Source organism: Lissotriton helveticus, chromosome 9 (genome assembly GCF_964261635.1).
Source record: "Lissotriton helveticus chromosome 9, aLisHel1.1, whole genome shotgun sequence".
Classification (NCBI taxonomy): Eukaryota; Metazoa; Chordata; class Amphibia; order Caudata; family Salamandridae; genus Lissotriton; species Lissotriton helveticus.
This window is the reverse complement of record NC_136070.1, coordinates 862,726,743-862,747,961: the sequence shown is the minus strand read 5'-3', so window position 1 is coordinate 862,747,961 and position 21,219 is coordinate 862,726,743. Positions and strand designations below refer to the sequence as shown.

Here is a 21,219-nt window from a genome sequence, read left to right as displayed (position 1 = left end):
GGATAGCTTGATTCCAGTGGCATGGAGAGAACAGGGCTCACGTCTGAGCATACCCGTCCCACTCGAAGTGACAAATGCAAAAACAACAGTTGATGGACAGAATGCAGAGCAATGTCATACTTTCACCCCAGAACAGAGATCTGGGCCTAAATCTATTGTTTTTTTTTCTCACCATGCCATTCCAGTTTGAACCTAGCCATATGCAAATCAGTATTAACCCTGTGCCCCATGGGAACAGTCCAGTCTGAACTGCCAAACCAGGTCCTCCCTGGACTGGAAACAAGCATCCTAGGACCGTTTTTGGGCTTTCAGCCCTCATCAGCCAGGATAGCTTTATTCCAGTGGCATGGAGATCAAGGGACTCACGTCTGAGCATAACCGTCCCACTCGGGGTGACAAATGCAAAAACAACAGTTGATGTACAGAATGCAGAGCAATGGCATACATTCACCCCAGTACAGGCTGGGTTGTTCCCATGAGGCACAGGGTCAGACTGATTTGCATATGGCCATGTCTGAACTGGGGTGGCAGAGTGAGCTAAAGAATGATGATGGATTAAACCTAGATGAGTTGACTGGGGGTGAGTGCTTGCATTGTTGAACACTCTATCCATCATCCCCTTTGGTTTTGCTATGAATATTCTCTATAACCCATACAACTAATTGCCACAGGTATCCTTTCCCTGTCCCATTCATCTGCTCCACTGCCATCCTTCATTTAGCAAACATTAGTGCTCTCAGATTTCGTAGCAGGAATCTCTATACCATCTGTTTTCGATCGAAATGTCCCAAGGGTATCTATAACATTCTACACAGGGAGAAGGAAGGCAGTAAGATCTTGGGAAGCCCCCTCCCCTACAAAAATACCAAACATGCCCCTTGTTGTACCTTCCAATTCCATAACAGCAGTAGGATACTATGGTGCCCCCCCATGTGGCTGGTAATAGAAACTGTCACTAACCGGTTCATTCCCTAGCCCCCTTGTTTGCCCTATTCTTTTGCAGTGCACCCCATAATGGAGGAAAGGGGCAAAAAAAACTGTGGTTAGCCCCCCAAAACAAATTACACAGAAGCCATGTCCTTCTGTGCCCCTACACACTTCATAATGCACCCCAAGCCCCTTTTTATACTGCCCCCTCAAATTTGACTGCCCCCCCCAAATCAAGGAATATGGGGGGTGCAGCCAAAAAAATGTGGGTTCCCCACCATAAGACCCATCCTATGTAATTGAGCCTTCTGTGGAGGGGACCACTGAATGTGTGCTCACGTTTAGCCCTCCTCTTGATGGGTGCCCCAGGCTCCTACTCCCTCTAGGAACACCTTTTTAGTCACTGGGACCCCACCCATCTATACCCCCCAAATACCTCATTTACTCCTTGCTGACCTCACCCAATCCTACTACACCCCTTCCTCGCTCTCTCCTCCACCTCACTCAACAACTGTTACCCTGTCACACTCTTTCCACCCCTTGCTCCAGCCACACCCACCCACTCTGCAATCAACTATTTGCCAGGTGTCACTCCACTTTTAAGCAACACACACACACACACACTTTACTTACCAATTGGCCAACCTCCAACTTCCCTCTATTGTGCCACCATCGATCACTTTCTGCCAAACCCGCGATTTGAACCCTTGTTGTCTGGATGGAAGTCAGGAACTTGCCCACTGGACCACACTGGTTTCCATAGCCATAGCTCATCAAATCATCCCTATATCATGGTAACCCTTTTCATGTGCAATAGAAGCCACAGGCAACGACTCCCCCCGCCTGTATGTTGCTTATAGTTACTACTGCAAAGTCCTTAATCGCCAAGATGCTGTAGCTCAATGGTAAGTCTGTCTTGTGCCTCTGGTGTTGAAGGCTCTCACAGTTCAGGGGTTCGAACCCCACCAATGCTCTCATAGTATTCTAATGTGGTTGTAATGAGGTAGGCAGGCGTGCCCCTCGGGAATGGTGGAGTCCTGGCCCTGCTGACCATACATCGCCTCCTTCTTTACAGACTAACCAGTGGAAGGACGGTCCGATCGGCCATGACGACGAGGAAGAACATAGCGGCTCCTTTAACTGGGCGTTCGTATCTGAGGAGGAGGAACCGCCCCTGAAGGACGTCAGCGAGACCAGATTGGTCAAAAGCGGGGAAGTGATGTATGCGGGGTGTGTGATCACCCCGGAGGAGCGGAAGGCGGAAGTAACCACGGAGCAGAGCAGAGCAGTGGAAGCTGAGGAGACGAAGACAGAGACATCCCGAAGGAACATCGCGGAGAAGACGGAGAGGAGGAGAAAGAAGGAAAGCCAGGAGGCCAACGACCCCGTCAACCGCCGTGCCACACTCCAGAGGGAGGAGTGTGGCTGTCACAGGTACGGTGGCGTTGGGCAGCCTGGGTGGGGAGCCGGAGTGCTCGAGTGTGAATAGTGTATAAAGCCCCTGTGCGTCCCTCACCTCTGTCGTTTTTCCCTTCCGTTCCACTTCAATTTTCCTTCCCTGTACCTCACCTCCAGCCCCCCCCTTCGTTCACCGTGCACTGTACAAGGATTGAGCACGTTACACTGGGTCTGCCCTCACGTTACCCGGTCCCTCTAGGTGCACCTCTTCTAGAGGACTTGAACTAACTCTTTGTTGGTCTCTTGCATGTCACGGAGCCGGCGCTATCCAAAGAAGCGACACACCGAAGCCCCTCCACCAGACGGGAGAAGACCACCACCACGGACCCAAGCGCATTCTCCCGAGATCGATTGACCCAGCGGAGGTGAAAGACTTTTATGTACAAAAGAACTTTAAAAATAAAACCGTCTTTACCTTCACTACCTGGTGTCACGGTCGTCCCTACTCCCACGCCCACAGTGGTACATTTTCAAAGTGTTTTTCTTTCATTTGCTAACTTTATTTTTTTCACATTGAACAACTGAGGAAATAAATGGCAAACCTTTTCGGCATGTGTGCCACAAAATTACAAATCTTTTCCCTCATGAACTTCTACCAACCCCCCTTCTTCTCAAGTAGGTGCGATAGGGGCAAAGCCTTAACTTCCTTTATCAATGTATAATTATTTTTTCCTTTAAATTCGGTATATTGTAGAGCCAAATGTGGCTTCCAGGGTTATAACTGAGCACAAGAATACAAGGAAAGTGCTGCACTGATAGTAAAATAGGTTGTATGGTGATAATTTTTCATTTTGGTGTGAGCTGATCTCTCAAATCAGGGGTTTGGTGCCTGTTAGCTTGGTTAGGAATAATGGTCAAGTATGAGCTCTGGCTAATGAAATGTTGGGCAAAGTTTAAGGGAAGTGAAAGTCTCTTTATTAGGTACAATAAGAAGCTAGAAAGTTTGTTTTCTTCAAGAGACTAAACAGGGTAGAGATGGGCCTTTACTTCTGCAGGTCTGCATCAGCAGGTGAGAGGATGGAGCATTAAATCACTGGGCTGGGCTGGGGCTTTTAACACCCCCTGTCTTCCTTCCTTTGAAGAACGCCCATGAACACCCACAAACACCCAGGTTCTATATAGAGGATGACTGCAGGGAATTTAGGACCCTGCTAAACTAGGGTGACATCACCATGTGCGGACTTTGAGTGGCAAACCGTTAACCAAAGATAAATATTTACAACAAGGGGTGGTGAGGGACAGAGTCTCTGAATTAAGCAGAATACTCTCACCCAGTCAAGAGATCAGGGCTAGATCCAACACCGTTTTTTAGCTCATTGCACCATCCCAGTTTCAGAACCTGGCTGTATGCAAATTAGGTAGTTAGGTCTGCCCTGTTCCCATGATGCACTGGGCCAGGGACAGACTAATTTGCATATAGCCAGGTTCTGAGCTGGGATGGGGCAGTGAGATAAATAACGGTGATGGATCAAGCCCTGATCTTTGGACTGGGTAAGAGTGGTCTGCTTAATTCAGACACTCTGTTCATCACCACCCCCTTTTCTGTATCGTTTTTGGCCACTATAGGTGTGGCAGGGTATACTCAGACATGAGTCCCTTTCTCACTGCTCCATCAGGATTCAAGCAAGCCGGGCCGAAGAGGCTGAAATGCCAGAAACCGGTCCCCGGTAGCTTGTCTCCTTTCTGGTGAAGAATTGGCTTGGTAGTTTGGTCTGCCCTGTTCCCATGATGCACTGGGCCAGGGACAGACTAATTTGCATATAGCCAGGTTCTGAGCTGGGATGGGGCAGTGAGATAAATAACGGTGATGGATCAAGCCCTGATCTTTGGACTGGGTAAGAGTGGTCTGCTTAATTCAGACACTCTGTTCATCACCACCCCCTTTTCTGTATCGTTTTTGGCCACTATAGGTGTGGCAGGGTATACTCAGACATGAGTCCCTTTCTCACTGCTCCATCAGGATTCAAGCAAGCCGGGCCGAAGAGGCTGAAATGCCAGAAACCGGTCCCCGGTAGTATGTCTCCTTTCTGGTGAAGAATTGGCTTGGTAGTTTGGTCTGCCCTGTTCCCATGATGCACTGGGCCAGGGACAGACTAATTTGCATATAGCCAGGTTCTGAGCTGGGATGGGGCAGTGAGATAAATAACGGTGATGGATCAAGCCCTGATCTTTGGACTGGGTAAGAGTGGTCTGCTTAATTCAGACACTCTGTTCATCACCACCCCCTTTTCTGTATCGTTTTTGGCCACTATAGGTGTGGCAGGGTATACTCAGACATGAGTCCCTTTCTCACTGCTCCATCAGGATTCAAGCAAGCCGGGCCGAAGAGGCTGAAATGCCAGAAACCGGTCCCCGGTAGCTTGTCTCCTTTCTGGTGAAGAATTGGCTTGGTAGTTTGGTCTGCCCTGTTCCCATGATGCACTGGGCCAGGGACAGACTAATTTGCATATAGCCAGGTTCTGAGCTGGGATGGGGCAGTGAGATAAATAACGGTGATGGATCAAGCCCTGATCTCTGGACTGGGTAAGAGTGGTCTGCTTAATTCAGACACTCTGTTCATCACCACCCCCTTTTCTGTATCGTTTTTGGCCACTATAGGTGTGGCAGGGTATACTCAGACATGAGTCCCTTTCTCACTGCTCCATCAGGATTCAAGCAAGCCGGGCCGAAGAGGCTGAAATGCCAGAAACCGGTCCCCGGTAGCTTGTCTCCTTTCTGGTGAAGAATTGGCTTGGTAGTTTGGTCTGCCCTGTTCCCATGATGCACTGGGCCAGGGACAGACTAATTTGCATATAGCCAGGTTCTGAGCTGGGATGGGGCAGTGAGATAAATAACGGTGATGGATCAAGCCCTGATCTTTGGACTGGGTAAGAGTGGTCTGCTTAATTCAGACACTCTGTTCATCACCACCCCCTTTTCTGTACCAAAGATAAATAGGCTGCTTTTGAATTTGGTTGAGGAACCATGTGTTGAAGGCAGTATCACGGTGCAAAGCCGGCGACCGTCTCAGAAGAAAGTAAGCCTGGGAGGACATTATTTGCATAGGACAGCCCTCTTTCCTGTCCAAATATTATGCTGCAGTTGCCATGTGGTGTTACCTGAGGGCAGCAGTCTGAACATAATAGCACACCAAGGCTTTTCTTCTGCTAGCTGACATACCTCTTGTTCATGTTGGTCTTACAGGGCCTACAGAGTGAAGGACTGGAATGACTGAGTGAATGAGTAATGAAGAATGGCTTGCCTGTATTTGTGCCTCAGGGGGAAATTTTTGGAAAGTAAACAGCACAATGAAAGTGTCAAGGTGTAAATGATTGTTGAGTAATTGAGTGAGTGTGTCAGCTGTCTCTTTGAAGTGACATGTGAGAGAAGAACATCATTTTCATAGTCCTCAGATGAAAGAGGAAGCACAGATGAATATTTCCCTCAAATAAAAACACTTACATCACTTTAAAGCTGACAAGTTTGATATGAGGCTTTGCAGGTGTAAGGATTTGCACTGTTTGGTGCATAAGTATGCATGGTTAGTGAGGTTTTTCCCAGAATGTCAGTAGCGCATCCTCTGGAAGTATCCTGAGGCCCGAAATGTCACCCACTCCTTTGGGGGAATGAGGCCAAGAAAAGCTTTGGGGAGCTTGCTCCAGCCAACTGCAGGATTGAAAGACACTGGGGAAAGGTTACAGAGGGTGCCAGGCTGCACAACATTTGGTCACCGTTGGACAAAAATCTTTAGCAGGAACTTTTGACCACCCCCTCACTGTGGGACCAGGATCCCCATACCTTTGCTGTCTTTGACACCTTTTTTGAACTCTGGTCAGCACCATCTCATTACCACTCAAATGTAGACTCCTGGTACTCCAGCTTTGGTAGGGCACCAACCACGTTTCAATCCTTTGAATGACAACAAGCACCCTTACTAAGTGTCCTCCATTTATACCGCCAGTAACCCATCTGCTTCTTTCACTGTTCAGTCTCAAATTTCCTATTGGATGCACATTTCTTGGGTATACAGGTATTTATCGCTCTGTACAGTCCCTCGCAGCTCACGCAGACTACACTTCTTTAAATCATAAATACATATACGCCTTACAGTTAGGCCTGGCCTTTCCTCTATTGATCATACCAAAGATAAGGAGGACAAATAAATTGAAGAACACGCCAAACTCTCTACAGACATTGCCAGTCCATAGATTGCTGCCTATTTGCATGCTATGATTATTCTCTATGTCCCAAACAACCAATTGCCACAGGTATCCTTTCCCTGTACCATTCATCTGCTCCACTGCCACCCTTCATTTAGCAAATGTTAGTTCTCTCAGATTCCATAGCGGAAATCTCAATACCATCTTTTTTCGATTGAAATTTCCCAGGGGTACCTATAACATTCTACACAGGGGGAGGGGAGGCAGTAACATCTTGGGAAGCCCCCTCCACTGCAAAAATATCACCACATGCTCCTTGTTGTACCTTCCAATATTATAACTGCAGTAAGATACTATGGTGCCCCCCCTGTGGCTGGTAATAGAAACTGTCACTAACCTGTTCATCCCCTAGCCCCCTTGTTTGCCCTATTCTTTTGGGGTGCACCCCATAATGGAGGAAGGGAGCAATAAAAACTGTAGTTAGCCCCCAAAAAGATTACACAGAAGCCATGTCCTTCTGTGCCCCCTACACACTTCATAATGCACCCCAAGCCCCTTTTAATAAGGCCCCCTTAAATTTGCTTCCCCCCTCAAATCAAGGCCTATAGGGGGTGCAGCAAAACATATTGGGTTCCCCACCATAAGGTCCATCCTATATAATTGAGCCATCTGTGGAGGGGACCACTGAACGTGTGCTCACTGTTTAGCCCTCCTCTTGATGAGTTCCCTAGGCTCCTACTCCATCTAGGAACACCTTTTTGTCACTGGGACCCCACCCATCTATCTATGCTCCCCCTAACACCTCTTTTACTCTTCGCTGACCCCACCCAATCTGCCTCAACTTCTACTACACCCCTTCCTCGCTCTACCCTCCACCTCACTCAACACCTGTTACCCTGTCACACTCTTTCCACCCCTTGCTCTGGCCACACCCACCAACTCCCAACCACTCTGCAATCCACTATTTGGCAGGCATCACTCCACTCTTACGCAACACACACACACACATACACACACCCACACACACGCACACACACATATTATCCCTCTGCCTTGATTGCGGTGTGAAAATTGATGTGGTAACTGCCTGTGGGAGAGATGGGATAGGAAGACTTGACAATTCAATGGGCATGGACAGCCATTTATTTCTGATTTCAGCCTTCATGTATTTCAAAATTGACCATCACACACCAGAAAATTAAGTGACCTACTGGTAGGAGTAAATACTGGACACATCTCTATTGACCTAATGACTGATCAGAAGGCAAAGGCATAGAGCATGCAACAGTTTGACTCTCCTTTAGAAGTGGGCAAGCCACTGAAGGCTCAAGCAGTCCCACTGGTACATTGAGCCCCTAACCAGCTTTGCTTTTATAATGCTTCTGCCTGCCACTCTCACTCTACCTTTATGCACAAAGAGCTAAAAACAAACCACTAACGTTTGAGGTAAAAAGGAGAGAGAAATAGATACCCCTTTATTGGCTGATCTGTTCAAAGGGAAATCAGAAAATCTGGATTAATAGTGGCTTGCCCTTTAACCAAATTGTGTGGTCTTAGGCAAATATTGTATTATACTGGTCCTACTTTTTCCCTCTTCTGCAAGTGAAGACATCTTTAAATACTTGAGTTAAGCATATCAGTTGTACAACACCTAGTGTGTTTGATTTAATAGACTATGATGTTGCTCTATCTATAACAATTTGGACCATATACAGAGTACACATGACGACTGTCTTGCCTCTTAGTTTACCAGTAGCACTATCACCAACGTGCAGGCAGTAACAATTATAAGTTGATGTTTAAAAACTATCACTTTTTTTCTTGAAAATGTTATTAAGTTTTATGCAATGTCATCAAAATGCCATAACAAAATACCCTCGAACACCACGATACATTCATTCTCAAAAATAAATCAAGTTAAATTCATCATAGTGTTGAAACTATCCCAGTGCTGTAATGTGAAATGTTAAATGTCAACTCTTCCACATGTTAAAGAAAGACGCTTTTTGAATTTTGAAGAGACTACTGTGTTTTACGTGATGATTGTTATAAGATTTACATGACAACCATTTCCAGGGCCTGGCTCGTGCACTGGTCCAATAGCCAAGCTTGCCCTGTTAATTTGATGGTTCGCCCAAATCTATTCCAGTAGCGGCTGCTATTTTATGGCAGTGGGGTGACGGGTTGTGTGGGGGAGGGAATACATTTTTTTAACAATTACTTACCTGTGTGGTGCCACCACCGTTTCTCGATCCTCTTCGCCCGCTTCCTGTGCAGGAAGCAGGAACAGGAAGCACCCATGCTTCGGGGCTCTCTGGGCCAATCAAAATGGTGTTTTGGTGCATTGTGATTAGTGTGAGCACTGTGGTTCGGCACTCGGCCTGGGAATGGTAGCCAGGGTATGTTCTCCATCCAGGCTGTAATCCAGCCTGGGTGGAGAACATGCAAGGTGCGCTTGACGGTTTGGTCCGCCCAAGATGGCAGGCCAAACCTTCACGCGCACTTGTGTGCAAACCACTCCAGATCCTCGGTGAGAGCCAAGCCCGCCTCACCCCTACCCAGCTGAGATATAACGGAAAAATACAATGATAACGGAAAAATACAATGATAAAAACAATGAGTAATTATCATTTTATTTTTTCCTTTTTGACCTGATTAGTGGGGCCATGCTCCTGCTTTACTCTCTTTTTCTATACCCTTCTCAGATAGTAATCCTCACTCATTCTTTGCTGGCAGTAATAAGTTTAAATGTCGGTTTAGAAAAAGATGTCGCTCCTGTCCCTTCTTCCCTCCTAGCCCCAATATAAAGTTGGAAGAATTGCACTAGCTCAGAAAGTTTACCATACACAGAAAGTAAAGTGACTGCCGCAGAATTAATTGGAAAACTAAAAAGCCAAATTTCTGTTTTAAAACCCTTTCTAGACCTGCTTCAAAAAGACACATTTGCACGTTTTCTATGCAACGCCATATTTAATGCCGAGGGTAAAACAAGAAATGTCATCTATTTTATTCCTAGTATAAATATAGTTGAAGCAAATAAAAAAAACTGGGGTATTTAAACGAGGCCGACTGAGCCCAGAGATCTCATGCTCTCGAAAGGCTCACCCTCGCCCGTTTCACATTTATGTTTCATCAGACGTTATATGGGGCAGGCCATGATGGCTACTCAAGGGGAATAGCACGCATTGCCTCTCATTTAGCAGCGTCTGTACATGGAGTGAGCATGCTATGATCCAATTTGTCAGTAGTGAATGCCTCAGTAATTGCAGCCATCACCCTATTCTAATTGCACGAACAGGAAGAGACATAAAATTGCTCTATTCTTGCAATATGATTCCTTCTCCTGGAGATATGTTGCCACAGTCAAATATTAATGTATTTGTTTTGCATTTTTATGAATCGCAAAGTAGGTCATGGCATCCTAATGCTGCACAGTCAATCAAAAACGTATGTATTCAGGACAAAAGATAACATTGACAATCTAACAACAACAATTGAATCATTAGCTTAATTTGGGCTCAGATATAAACCTGAAACCAAAGTCCACAAGCTGAATTCATTTACCGCTATATGTATGAAGGGACCGATTAGCGAATCAGAAATTGCGAAAATTACCGAATCGCTAAATCTGTATCGCTAATCGGGATGTATCAACGCATTAGCAAATATTTAGCGATTCGGCCACAATCGCTAAATATTTGCACAATATGAATCAGCGATTCCCTAAACGGCCAAACTCGCAAAATAGCGCGACCCCGCCCCTAAATACGCAAAAATAGCGCGACCGTGTCGCTAAATTGCGCGACCGTGTCGCTAAATAGCGCGACCGTGCCCCTAAATACGCTAATTAGCGCGACCGCGCCGTGAAATAGCGCGACCGCGCCCCTAAATACGCTAATTAGCGCGACCGCGCCGTGAAATAGCGCGACCGCACCCCTAAATACGCTAATTAGCGCGACCGCGCCCAGCAAAGCGCTAAATTGAGAGGTACCCCCGGGAAAATTCGCAATTTAGCACAAACTGGAAACATCCAATTGCAATCCTGATGCTATATGATGACATCACAACCAGGAAGAGAGTGATTTCCCATGGGGCATCTGGAGTGAGACAGAGAGAGTGAGAGTGTTGTGTGCAACTCTTGAGCCATGTCAGTAAGTGGAAGCCAGGATGTCCCAGCAAGCCAGCAGGAGCAGCAAGCAGGGGAAGCAGCCAGGAAGAGGAAGCTCAAGTTTTCAGAGCCTGAACTAGAGACCCTAATCACTGAAATGGTGCAACACCATGACTCATTATTTGGGGCCACTTCCCACAAGGTGCCAGAAGCCAGCAAGAGAAGGATTTGGGAGGGCATCCAAGCCAAAGTGAATGCCCTAGGAGTCACCCACAGGACAGTTGATGTGCTGCGCAAGCGCTGGTACGACCTGCGCCAGCGCTCCAAGGAGAGGTTGGCTGCCAGGCTGGAGCAGTCCCAGCTCACCGGTGGGGGAACCTCCAACGTCCAAGACTCTACACCACTGGAGGAGCTGGTAGAGGGCACACTGCCTCATCAGAGTGTTGCGGGCGTGTCCGTGCTCGACAGCTCAGCACAACCATCAGCAAGACCAGGTAAGAAGCATGCCTCCCCACCCTAAACCACCCCCAGAACCCCCTGAGGCGACCTAGGGATTAGGGCAACCACATGTCAGGCTAGACCAAGTACACAGCAATGCATTATGGGAGATGTAGTCACAACAGTCAGCAATGTAGAAAGTAGCATGAGATTGTCAAATTGTACACATGTGCAGGTCAGGAGAGGTGAATGACACAAGTAAAGTCAGGGAACACTGTGAAAATTTAATAGTACATCACCTGTGATGATCAAATAAGTAATGTGTGCTGTTCTATCCACAGCACCTGCAAGTGGGAAAGCTACAGCCAGTGCAACAGAGACAGGAGCCAGAGGCTCAGGAGAAGGCAGGCATGGCCATGATCCAGATGGGGAGGACAGTCCTATTATCCAAACACAGGGACACAGTAGGAGGAACGTGAGGCCATTCAGAATAATGGATGATGAGGAAGAGGAAAATGACAATGTCCAGTCTGAAGCACCAGTACCCCAGTAGCAGGAGTCCAGAACAGAGTCCAGAGGCAGGCGTAGACCCCGCACGGCCATCAGCACCAATGTGCAAGAAGAAGAATCAGTGTTCGCCGGTCTTGAAATGCACATGCTCCAGGTTCACCGCCTGCAAGCGAAACACATGAAGGCCATTCAGAGAGAGATCAGGGCAGGGAACAGAGGACTACGCGAGGAAATCAGGGGGGCTGTGCAGGAGCTGACTGCAGAGATGAGAGCTGAACGCGCAGCCAGGCGCAAAGAAATTGCCCGCATGGACCACTACACGCGTGCTGTTAATCGCCTCGCCTCCTCCAACAATATGCTGGCAAGGCGTGCCATAGAGACCCAGCGAGAGTTCTCGCATGGTATCCAGGACATAGCCACTGTGGTAGTGCAGTCAACTGCCACCCTGGATGAGCTGCGTGCGCTGCGTACTGCTGGACCCGGGGTGCTTACCCCCAGTGAGGAGGACTCACAGTCGGTGCGGAGCTCTAATACACCACCACCCACTGTTGAGAGGCGCCGTAGTGGCCGGAGCAGCAGGCCTGCCCCACAACAATAGGGACTGCATCAAAATGACTACTCCACACAGGGGGTATATGGGGCCAGCAACTGGGTAGCACTTGCTATACCAATGACTGTTTAGTTGCACTGTGATTTGAACATGTGCTTTTGTTTAGGAGAGTTCATCCTGCATTTTTTTGGAAGTCACATTGTTGGTTTTGGAAATTAAACACGTTTGCAGAGCAATAAGTTGTCATTGTATCATTTTTACTCACCTAGAAGTAGTTCCGCATGATCTCATCACGCCTCTGGCGCCCAGCTGCAGCAGCAGCTACGCCAGCTTCCATGTGTATGGGTCCGGGTCCCTCCACGTCCGAGGTATCTGAGTCACTCGACTCCATAGGTGTCCCTTTCCTGGTTGCAATGTTGTGGAGCATGGCACAAGCTACAACAATTTTGCAGCATGTCTCAGGGCTGTATTGAAGGGCACCTCCACTTTTGTGGATGCATCTGAATCTGCTCTTCAGAATCCCGAATGTTCGCTCGATGGTGTTTCTTGTGGTAATGTGTGCCCGGTTGTAGCGGTGCTCCCCAGCAGTGGCAGGATTCAAGTAGGGTGTCAGGATGAAGTCCCTGACTGCATAGGCACTGTCCCCTGTGGGTGGAAGAGTTGAAAGGTCAGTCAATGTGATGCACATGCAGGTCATGAGTAATATGGGCTGACAATGTGTGCTGTTACCTAGTAGGTATCCCTCTCCAAATTCCCCTCTTGAGAGTCTACGGTATAGGCCACAGTGACGGAATATAAATGCATCATGTGTGCTTCCTGGGTACTTTGCCACTATATCGGTGATAATGTTTTTGGCATCACACACCATCTGTATGTTCAGGGAATGGTAGCATTTCCTGTTCCGGAATACATACTCTATGTTTGTGGGGGGTGAAATGGCAATATGTGTTCCGTCTATACATCCTATGACGTGGGGGAATTGGGCTATGTTATAAAAATCCTGCTTAGTCTGTGCTAGTTCCTGTGGGGTGCTGGGGAAGTGTATGTGATGTTGCATCCTATGTGTCATGGCGTCGAGGAATGCATGGAAAAAGCGCGACAGGGCACTTTGAGACACCCCTCCTGCAGTGGCTATGACCCCCTGGAAACTACCTGAGGACAGCAGGTGTAGTGAACACAGGACCTGGATGTGTGTGGGTATGGCTTGGGTCCTGCGGGTGGGGTGTTCTAGGTAGGGCCTGAGTTCATCAATCAATTCAATTATGCTCTCTTCCTCCAGTCTGTAATGGGTGTGGATATCCTCATCAGTGCGTTGGAAGATGGTAATGCGCAACCGGAATATCCTCTCCTGCCGTCTCCTCCTCTGCGCCAGAGCTCTCACTCTTCGCCTCCTCACTATCATGTACAACCCGGACATTGTGGTAGGGAGTGTGTTGCATTCTGGGTTTCAATTTATAGTTTGCACCTGGTTACCACCTGCTCCCACTTGATGGTAATTGCGAGGCGCTATTTTGCGAATTTGCTTGATTCGCTAATGCAAATTGGTTGATACATTCCATAGCGATTTCAGAATTGCGATTTCCGCTTTAGCGAATCTCGCTAACGGATTTCTACGCTAAATAAGGATTCGCTTTTTTATTCGCTATGTTGCACTTTCGCAACGTTTGGAAATCGTTATTTACCGAATCCTTATTTCGCAAGCGTATTTTGCTTCATACATAGCGAATAGCGATTTTTTAGTCGCTAACGCTATTTATTGCGAATCGCAGCGTTTGCGATCGATTTTTGGCTTCATACATATAGCGGAAAGAGGCTAAAAGTCCCCTCCAAGCGATCTATATAAAGGTAGACATACACAATCCAGCAAGATGATGAGCCAATACCGAAGAATACTGTGATTAGTGGTTCTATTGATTAAACCTGTTAAATAGATGAAAGAACAAGTGCCAGTTCGCCCTGATGGGTACCAGGGTTCGACCCTCCCTTTTGTTTGTCATTATTTATATTGTAGTGATAAGAAATATTAAAGGACTATTTACTATTAGTATAATTTCTGTTAAATGCTGTGAATCTGTCCGATGTCTGTACAGGTGAATTGAGGCACCTGTCGCTAACAATCATCAGACAGATTTTCCAGAACTAGTGACGTCACAACCCTCCAAACCGTGCCTCCCCACTCGTTGACTCCCTGCAGCTTCACCCTGAAAGGTGGATCTGCGCTTTGGCGTCAACCCTGTAGTGGCCAAGATAACATATCAATCAGCCTGTTACCTTACCTTCTCTCAACTCTTACAAAAGCAGAGAGCAGTCAGGAGCTGTGAGGGAAACGTAACGTCATACATCCGAGCTGTGAAGACTTAGGGGAGTGTGTGGTGAGATGGCAAGAGGTTGCGAACTGCAAGCTGGAGTCTGCGCAGTGAATCAGCAAGGTGTAGCCACTGAAAAGGATTCACATTTCAGTTTCCTGCTTCACTGGTTTAGGCGGGAGGAAGCAGTTTGCCAGCTGAGTGGTATGCAAGACCAGCATGCTGCAGAGGACCTGAACCAAAAAGGCGCAAGTAGCTGAAAGTGACTGAAAGAAATCTCTCAAATGTTTTTTTGTGTGCGGGTAAGCATGTTGAAGGACTTGTGTGAGTGATGGAAAGTGAGTGATAGGGAGAGTGAGAAAGAGAGACAACAAGTGCAACTGTGAACCAGAATGACTAAGGGAGACTAACAGCCTGATTCATGAAACGAAAATCGGCTCGCAAAGGGCCAGATTCTGAGAATCTGGCCCTTTGCGAGCGCAATTATTGCATTTGGGATTCATCATCCCAAATGCAATAATCGCTATTACAGAATTCGCTATTGTGCGAGGAATTGCATTTAAGGAATCTCTATTAGAGATTCCTTAAATGCAATTCATCAACCAATTTTAAATTGCTATTTCGCTATATTTGGCCGCTATTTACCACGAAGTCTGACTTCGTGGTAAATAGCGAAAAAATAGATTAAAGCACTTTAGTGCATTTTTTTCTTTTGCATGTTACACACACACATGTCCTTTGGACATGTGTGTGCGCAACTCCAATGTAGATTACATTTCAGGGGTGCTACAGGGTGTCCTTTGGACACCCCTGGCACCCTTGAAATCGCTATCTTATTTGCGATTAGCAAATTGCTATTCGCAAATAAGGAATGTCTCCCCATTCATTCCTATGAGCCTTTAGGCCCATAGGAATGAATGGGGAGTTATTCCTTATTTGCGATTAGCAATTTGCTAATCGCAAATAAGGAATGTGTAGGAATCGCATTTCTTTATGCAATTCCTACATGAATCCCGTTTTGCAAGTCCTTAATAGCGATTCGTTATGAATCGCTATTAGGGGCTCGCAAAACGGGAGATTGATGAATCAGGCTGTAAGTGAGGCTGAGAAAAGGAGTTCAAGTGAGTGACAGTAAAGAAGCAACAGAAAGAATGATGGTGACAGTGAGTTAATGTGGGTCAGCAGGTGTGAGAGAGTGTGTTATGTTTTCGAAATTACTACTGGCCCTGCCATAGGGGAGATAACTCTTGGGTTATGGAGGCGACCATTGCAAAATGCTGGTCCAGGTATACTGGGGTTGATTCTTGCAATATGGGGCACACATTGCAAAATGTTGATACAGGCATACTAGAGGTGCTAATTTCATAATTGGTACCCAGGGCAAAATGATAGTGCTAGCATACTAGAGGTAATTTGTGCCGTATGGATTACCCGTAGAAAAACACTGGTGCTGGCATACTGGAAGAAACGATTAGCATAAGGGACACCTATAGTAAAATCCTGGCATGGGCACACTAAAAGTGATTCTTGTTTGAATGGACACCCAAAGGAAAATACTTGTGTTGGCATATGAAAAAAGGTAATACCTGGGGACTATTATGCATTAGATCCCCTAGATGTGACAGTAATCACCTACATGTCAGGTTCTTTATCTTTCCAATGATGAGCACTATCTTGCCTGGAACACCCTTCATAGTTTAAGAACTGCCTCCTAAATATCAGGGCCAGCATTTTGCCAGGATTCTTATGCTGCAAACTGGTGACACAGACACATTAGTGGAAGAGTGTGGATGTTGAATCCAACTTCTCAGCACTCTCTATAGGTCGACTCAACCCTTTGTACTACATAAATGACATTAATAAAGACACAAGCACAGAGGATGAGGAGAAAGAGGGAAAGAAAGACAATCGTGCAGGTTGGTGTTCGGATACTCTTGATCGGCTTCCGGGTGTGCATCACCCCTAACTATGAAAATCAAGGTCTCCACCTATGGGTGAGAGAACATGAATTATTAGAATTTCAATACCATAGGAAGGAAGTAGTAATTAGAAGTAAACAAGTCGAAGACTTACCAGATGCAAACAGATGTTATGATGTAATTAGCCACTGCATACCGCATGTCCCACTCAGGAGCTGAAGGTGACAAACCAATGACTCAATGGGAGGGAGAAGGCCTCAACAAGGAGACAAACTGACACGAGGGTAACAAAGCAGGTAACTGCAAATAACAGGTAAGGCAAAGGGAGAAAAAATAAAGGTGAAGGAACAGCAAAAAGGTGAGTGCAAACTAAAGCGAATAGTAAAGAGTCATAACAACCACAGTTGCCAGACAAGGTAACTCTTTACAGGTGGATTCTGAATACCTGGTTTGCTACTATTGACCCTGATGTGTGCAAGGCTGTGCTGATCCTCTACTGACTGGGGCCTTGAATGTGAGTCTGAAAAATGTCGTTTCATGGGTACAAATGTGTATTTTCTACTGTCCTGTGTGCCATGTCTTCCAAGCTCCCAGTCATCAGTATCGTAATATGTCCTTTGACCTGACAACAGGGAGCCAGACAGAGAGAGGATCGATTAATGGAAGGAAGACTCATCCCAGCCACTTTTCCATGAGAAAAAGAATAAGGGCTTTGGATTCCCCTCTTTCTGTGTTATCCGATTTCCTATGAATTAATGGGGCAAATTGATAAACACCCTGATAGCTCAATTTGAGAGGCATGTCTTGCTGCTTGAGGTCTTTGCAGCATGTCTTTATTGATTGCGCCTGTGAGAAAGTTCATGCCTGAATTATGTATTTACACATGCAGAGTCTGTAGCGACTTGCCCAGCCAGGGTACCAGGCAATGAATATGCTAAACACAGAGCTTAGGTTTACACATCTTAATTCATCTGTGTGTAACTGTAAACTCAACATTCTAAACCACCCTTCAATACATTCCCCTATTAGGTCAAACTTTTACGGGTTCTTCAGGAGCAACATTTTTTCCTATATTTCTAACTCGCAAGATACTATTTCTCCCCCTTTGCTAAATAAAAAAGAACAATTCTTTACAAAATATATAGATAGACATATACAATCAAATCTCTTCAATCACTCTTTTTGGCACTTTAATTGTTTGAGCTGATCTTGTTCTCAGAAACTGGGAACTGTCATCACTTATGTCCATGATCTGTGTCAGCAGTGTAGTGGTAACAGCAGTCACTAATGATCCAGACCCAGTCTCTCCTTCAGCAGTTAGATCTGATGAACATTAGTAATAGACTCCCCAGGACCTGGGCAGTCACTATGTGTCCCTTGATAGACTTGAAAAGGTTCTGCGTCAAATTGATCATCAGATTCCCTGCATCTGTTGTGCAAGTACTCAATCTGCTTTCTTAAAGATAATGTTCTTTGCATGTCATTTTTGGTCAGCATATGTTTTCATCTTTTGTTTGCTCACCAAGTCTTTATCATGAGTTGCTATCTCACTTTTCCTTCTCTAATTGGTCCATTGAAGTAACATGGTGTTAATTGTTCCCCCAAACTTCATTGTCACAGGGCTTTCTCCTGTGGTTCAGTGGGGTTGTGAAGGATAAGCTTTAAAGGTAGAATTCAACACAGTTTTCAAATCAAGCTTCTGAAGAGTAGCACGCTGCACTACCTTCTTTAGTGTACTCATAACATGCTCAACAACTCTGTTGGCCTGCGGCCACAAAGGTGTGCTCTTCTAATGCTTTATATTCAAATACTCCAAGAAATCTTTAAACTCTCAACTATTAAGAGGCGGGCTATTGTCAGACTTCATTATGGCTGGAACACCCCATGTCGCAAAGATGCCATCTAGTCTTTCAATGCCTCATTCTTGTGTAGTAGATGAAAGATCTTCAATTAATGGAAATCGTGAATAGTCACCAATAATCACCAGCAAGTCAATGGCTATTTTCTCCCATGCATTTGTAGAAAGGCAGATGCATAGATGACAGGCCCTTAACACCTTTTGAATCCTGTCATTAAGAGAAGGAAACCAAACGTGCTCTTGGAGAGCGTGTTTTGTGGCAACAAATCAATGATGTCCTTCATGTTATTTTCTGTCTCAGACTCTCTGGAATCAGATTTCTCAACCCTCATAGGATTATTCCTTCCTGAGTTATGGACAGCCACTTTTCTATGAGAAAAAGAATAAGGGCTTTGGATTCCCCTCTTTCTGTGTTATCCAATTTCCTATGAATTAATGGTGAAAATTGATAAACACCCGGATAGTTAAATTTGAGAGGCATGTCTTGCTGCCTGAGTCCTTTGCAGCATACCTTTATAGATTGCGCCTGTGAGAAAGGTCATGCCTGAATTATGTCTTTACACAGGGGTATCGCTATCCGCAACCAGGTCTGGTGTCTAACAGCAGCAGTGGGGGCTACGAAGGAGGAGAACCATGCTCCTCGACCTTGGACCTTTGAACTTACTTCTCGCGTGTCCCGCTCCGCGGGAAACGCTCGCAGCGGAGATTGCCATCAGCAGCAGTGGGGGCCACGATCAGGTGGAGGACTACGCCACCCACAATCCAGCGGGGCAGAGAGATGCCCTCCCGCCACGCCCTGCTCAGGTGCCTTGATTTAATTCACCTGCGTTCCCTGCATCTCGGGTATCACTATCCGCAACCAGGTCTTGTGTCTAACAGCAGCAGTGGGGGCTACGAAGGAGGAGAACCACGCTCCTCAACCTTGGACCTTTAAACCTACTTCATGCGTTTCCCGCTCCGCGGGAAATGCTCGCATTGGAGATTGCCATCAGCAGCAGTGGGGGCCACGATCTGGTGGAGGACTACGCCACCCACAATCCAGCGGGGCAGAGAGACGCCCTCCCGCCACGCCCTGCTCAGGTGCCTTGATTTAATTCACCTGCGTTCCCTGCATCTCGGGTATCGCAATCCGCAACCAGGTCTGGTGTCTAACAGCAGCAGTGGGGGCTACGAAAGAGGAGAACCACGCTCCTCAACCTTGGACCTTTGAACTTACTTCCTGCGTTTCCCGCTCCACGGGAAACGCTTGCAGCGGAGATTGCCATCAGCAGCAGTGGGGGCCACGATCAGGTGGAGGACTATGCCACCCACAATCCAGCGGGGCAGAGAGACGCCCTCCCGCCACGCCCTGCTCAGGTGTACTTAATTGGTTTGTTAGACCCGCATCGCGGGACGCGCGCGGGATGAGCCGGGCGAAGCCCGGGCAAAGGGCGGGCTGTCTGCGGCCGTCCGAGGACGACAGAGGATGGGACGGGGCCCGTCTCTTTCGCTGTGACCCTGGGAATGTGATCCAGACATCTAATTAAGGTCAGTGTTGCAGTGAGTGCTAAGTTAAGTCGCTACCGGGGCATGGCCACAAATGGAGTCGGGAGGGGCCGGACGGCTACCACCGGAGGAGTTGTTGGAACGATAGATCAATTTTTAACTAGGGCATCGTCACTCATACAAAGGGAAATTGAATTTACTGAGAAACGTCTATCCATGGATCAAATATTCAATAAAAAATCCTCCTTGGGAACGATTGGTAAAGCCCTATCCCCCCTGCCAGTCTTAGATGCCTCACTAATACAGCCACTGCTGGCAGCTCTACCTGGGCCTAGACTTGCACCGGTACACTAGAGAATGGAACAAATACCCCGGAGCAGATAGTAGTTATGCTGCATAGCCCACCGGCTAATATGCCACCTTTGGAGTCAACATCAGAAACAACTCCCCGAAACTCCCATTGCACTAGATCTGGTCAGTCCGCGAGGCTGGAACAAGCTGCTAAAAGAAAGCGTGGGGGAACTGCTCTAACCAACAAGAACACTAAAAGGCAAAAATGCTCTAGAAAGGATGTTGAACTGCCTGCGGTTGACTTAGTCGGAAAACCTTCTGTAACAGACATTAGTTGAAGAAGCTTCGGTACTCATAGAGAAAGGCGGGGATTTCTGGGAAAAGATGGAACAGATATTTATACAGTCGTGCCCTCCAATTCACAAGAGACTGGACTCTATTGAAAAAATACTCTCTCGTCTTGAATTAATATGTATCCTAAAAGAAGGAGGGACGGGTAGGGGGAACTCGGAGTTGTCCCATAATGGCCCAAGCACATCTGGGCCAAGCCAAAAGGGGTTCCAAAACTTGACTATGGGAGATACTTCTGGGGAGAGGGTACCAGCTGCTCAGTCTGATATAGTGGCTACACACCCAACTCCACCGCGATTATCCTCAAATAACATGGGAAATACGGTGGGTAGGGGCATGACTGCTGGAAGCAATCATGCGCAAGTACCTAAGCAGCCAATAAATCTGGGCCTGGGCCTGGGAGTAGGAGTACAAAATCGCAGCAACCATCAACTGCCCGCCTAGGTTTGCCCCCAGAGTCAGTCCCATATGTGGTGGTCCTTGCTGGGGTCCCCCCCTGAGTGCTGGAAAGGTGGAGGATTATAGGGACCTGAAAAATGAGTGTATATATTGGTTGAATCGCCATAGACCTCTTCCGGAGGGGGGTGCCAGTGAAATTCTATTAGCTAGACGAACAGACTGGGTTGGGGCTAGGGAAAAGAATATAGATGAGAACTGCATTGTGATTAACTTTAGGGACGGTTGGACAGTCAGGCATATTTGTCAGCAGAATCCAAGCAGTCTAGACACATGCATTAAAAACCTCCCACTGACTTACTTTTACCCAGGTACATATAGTAAGAAACGCCCTGAGTACAAGATGGGTGGAACAAACTGGATGGGTGAGGATAAGCGAAGAGATAATCCCATACTAGGCAAACCAAACTGGGACAGGTCAAT

General features: G+C 46.8%; 1 protein-coding gene across 1 annotated transcript; it reads left to right on the top strand.

Moving 5' to 3' along the window:
* The first annotated feature begins 10,669 nt into the window (after positions 1-10,669).
* On the top strand, positions 10,670-11,623 carry LOC144783302 (t-SNARE domain-containing protein 1-like). The gene is made up of 2 exons (XM_078662348.1): positions 10,670-11,126; positions 11,412-11,623. The coding sequence occupies exons 1-2, from the start codon at positions 10,670-10,672 to the stop codon at positions 11,621-11,623; spliced, it is 669 nt and encodes a 222-aa protein (XP_078518474.1).
* The last annotated feature ends 9,596 nt before the right edge of the window (positions 11,624-21,219 follow it).

What these genes read in the sequence shown, in the direction of transcription:
- LOC144783302 (XM_078662348.1), top strand. Translation starts at nt 10,670, where the DNA reads ATGTCAGTAAGTGGAAGCCAGGATGTCCCAGCAAGCCAGCAGGAGCAG. An exon ending in ACAACCATCAGCAAGACCAG is followed by an intron (nt 11,127 to 11,411) that starts GTAAGAAGCATG and finishes TTCTATCCACAG; the next exon opens with CACCTGCAAGTGGGAAAGCT.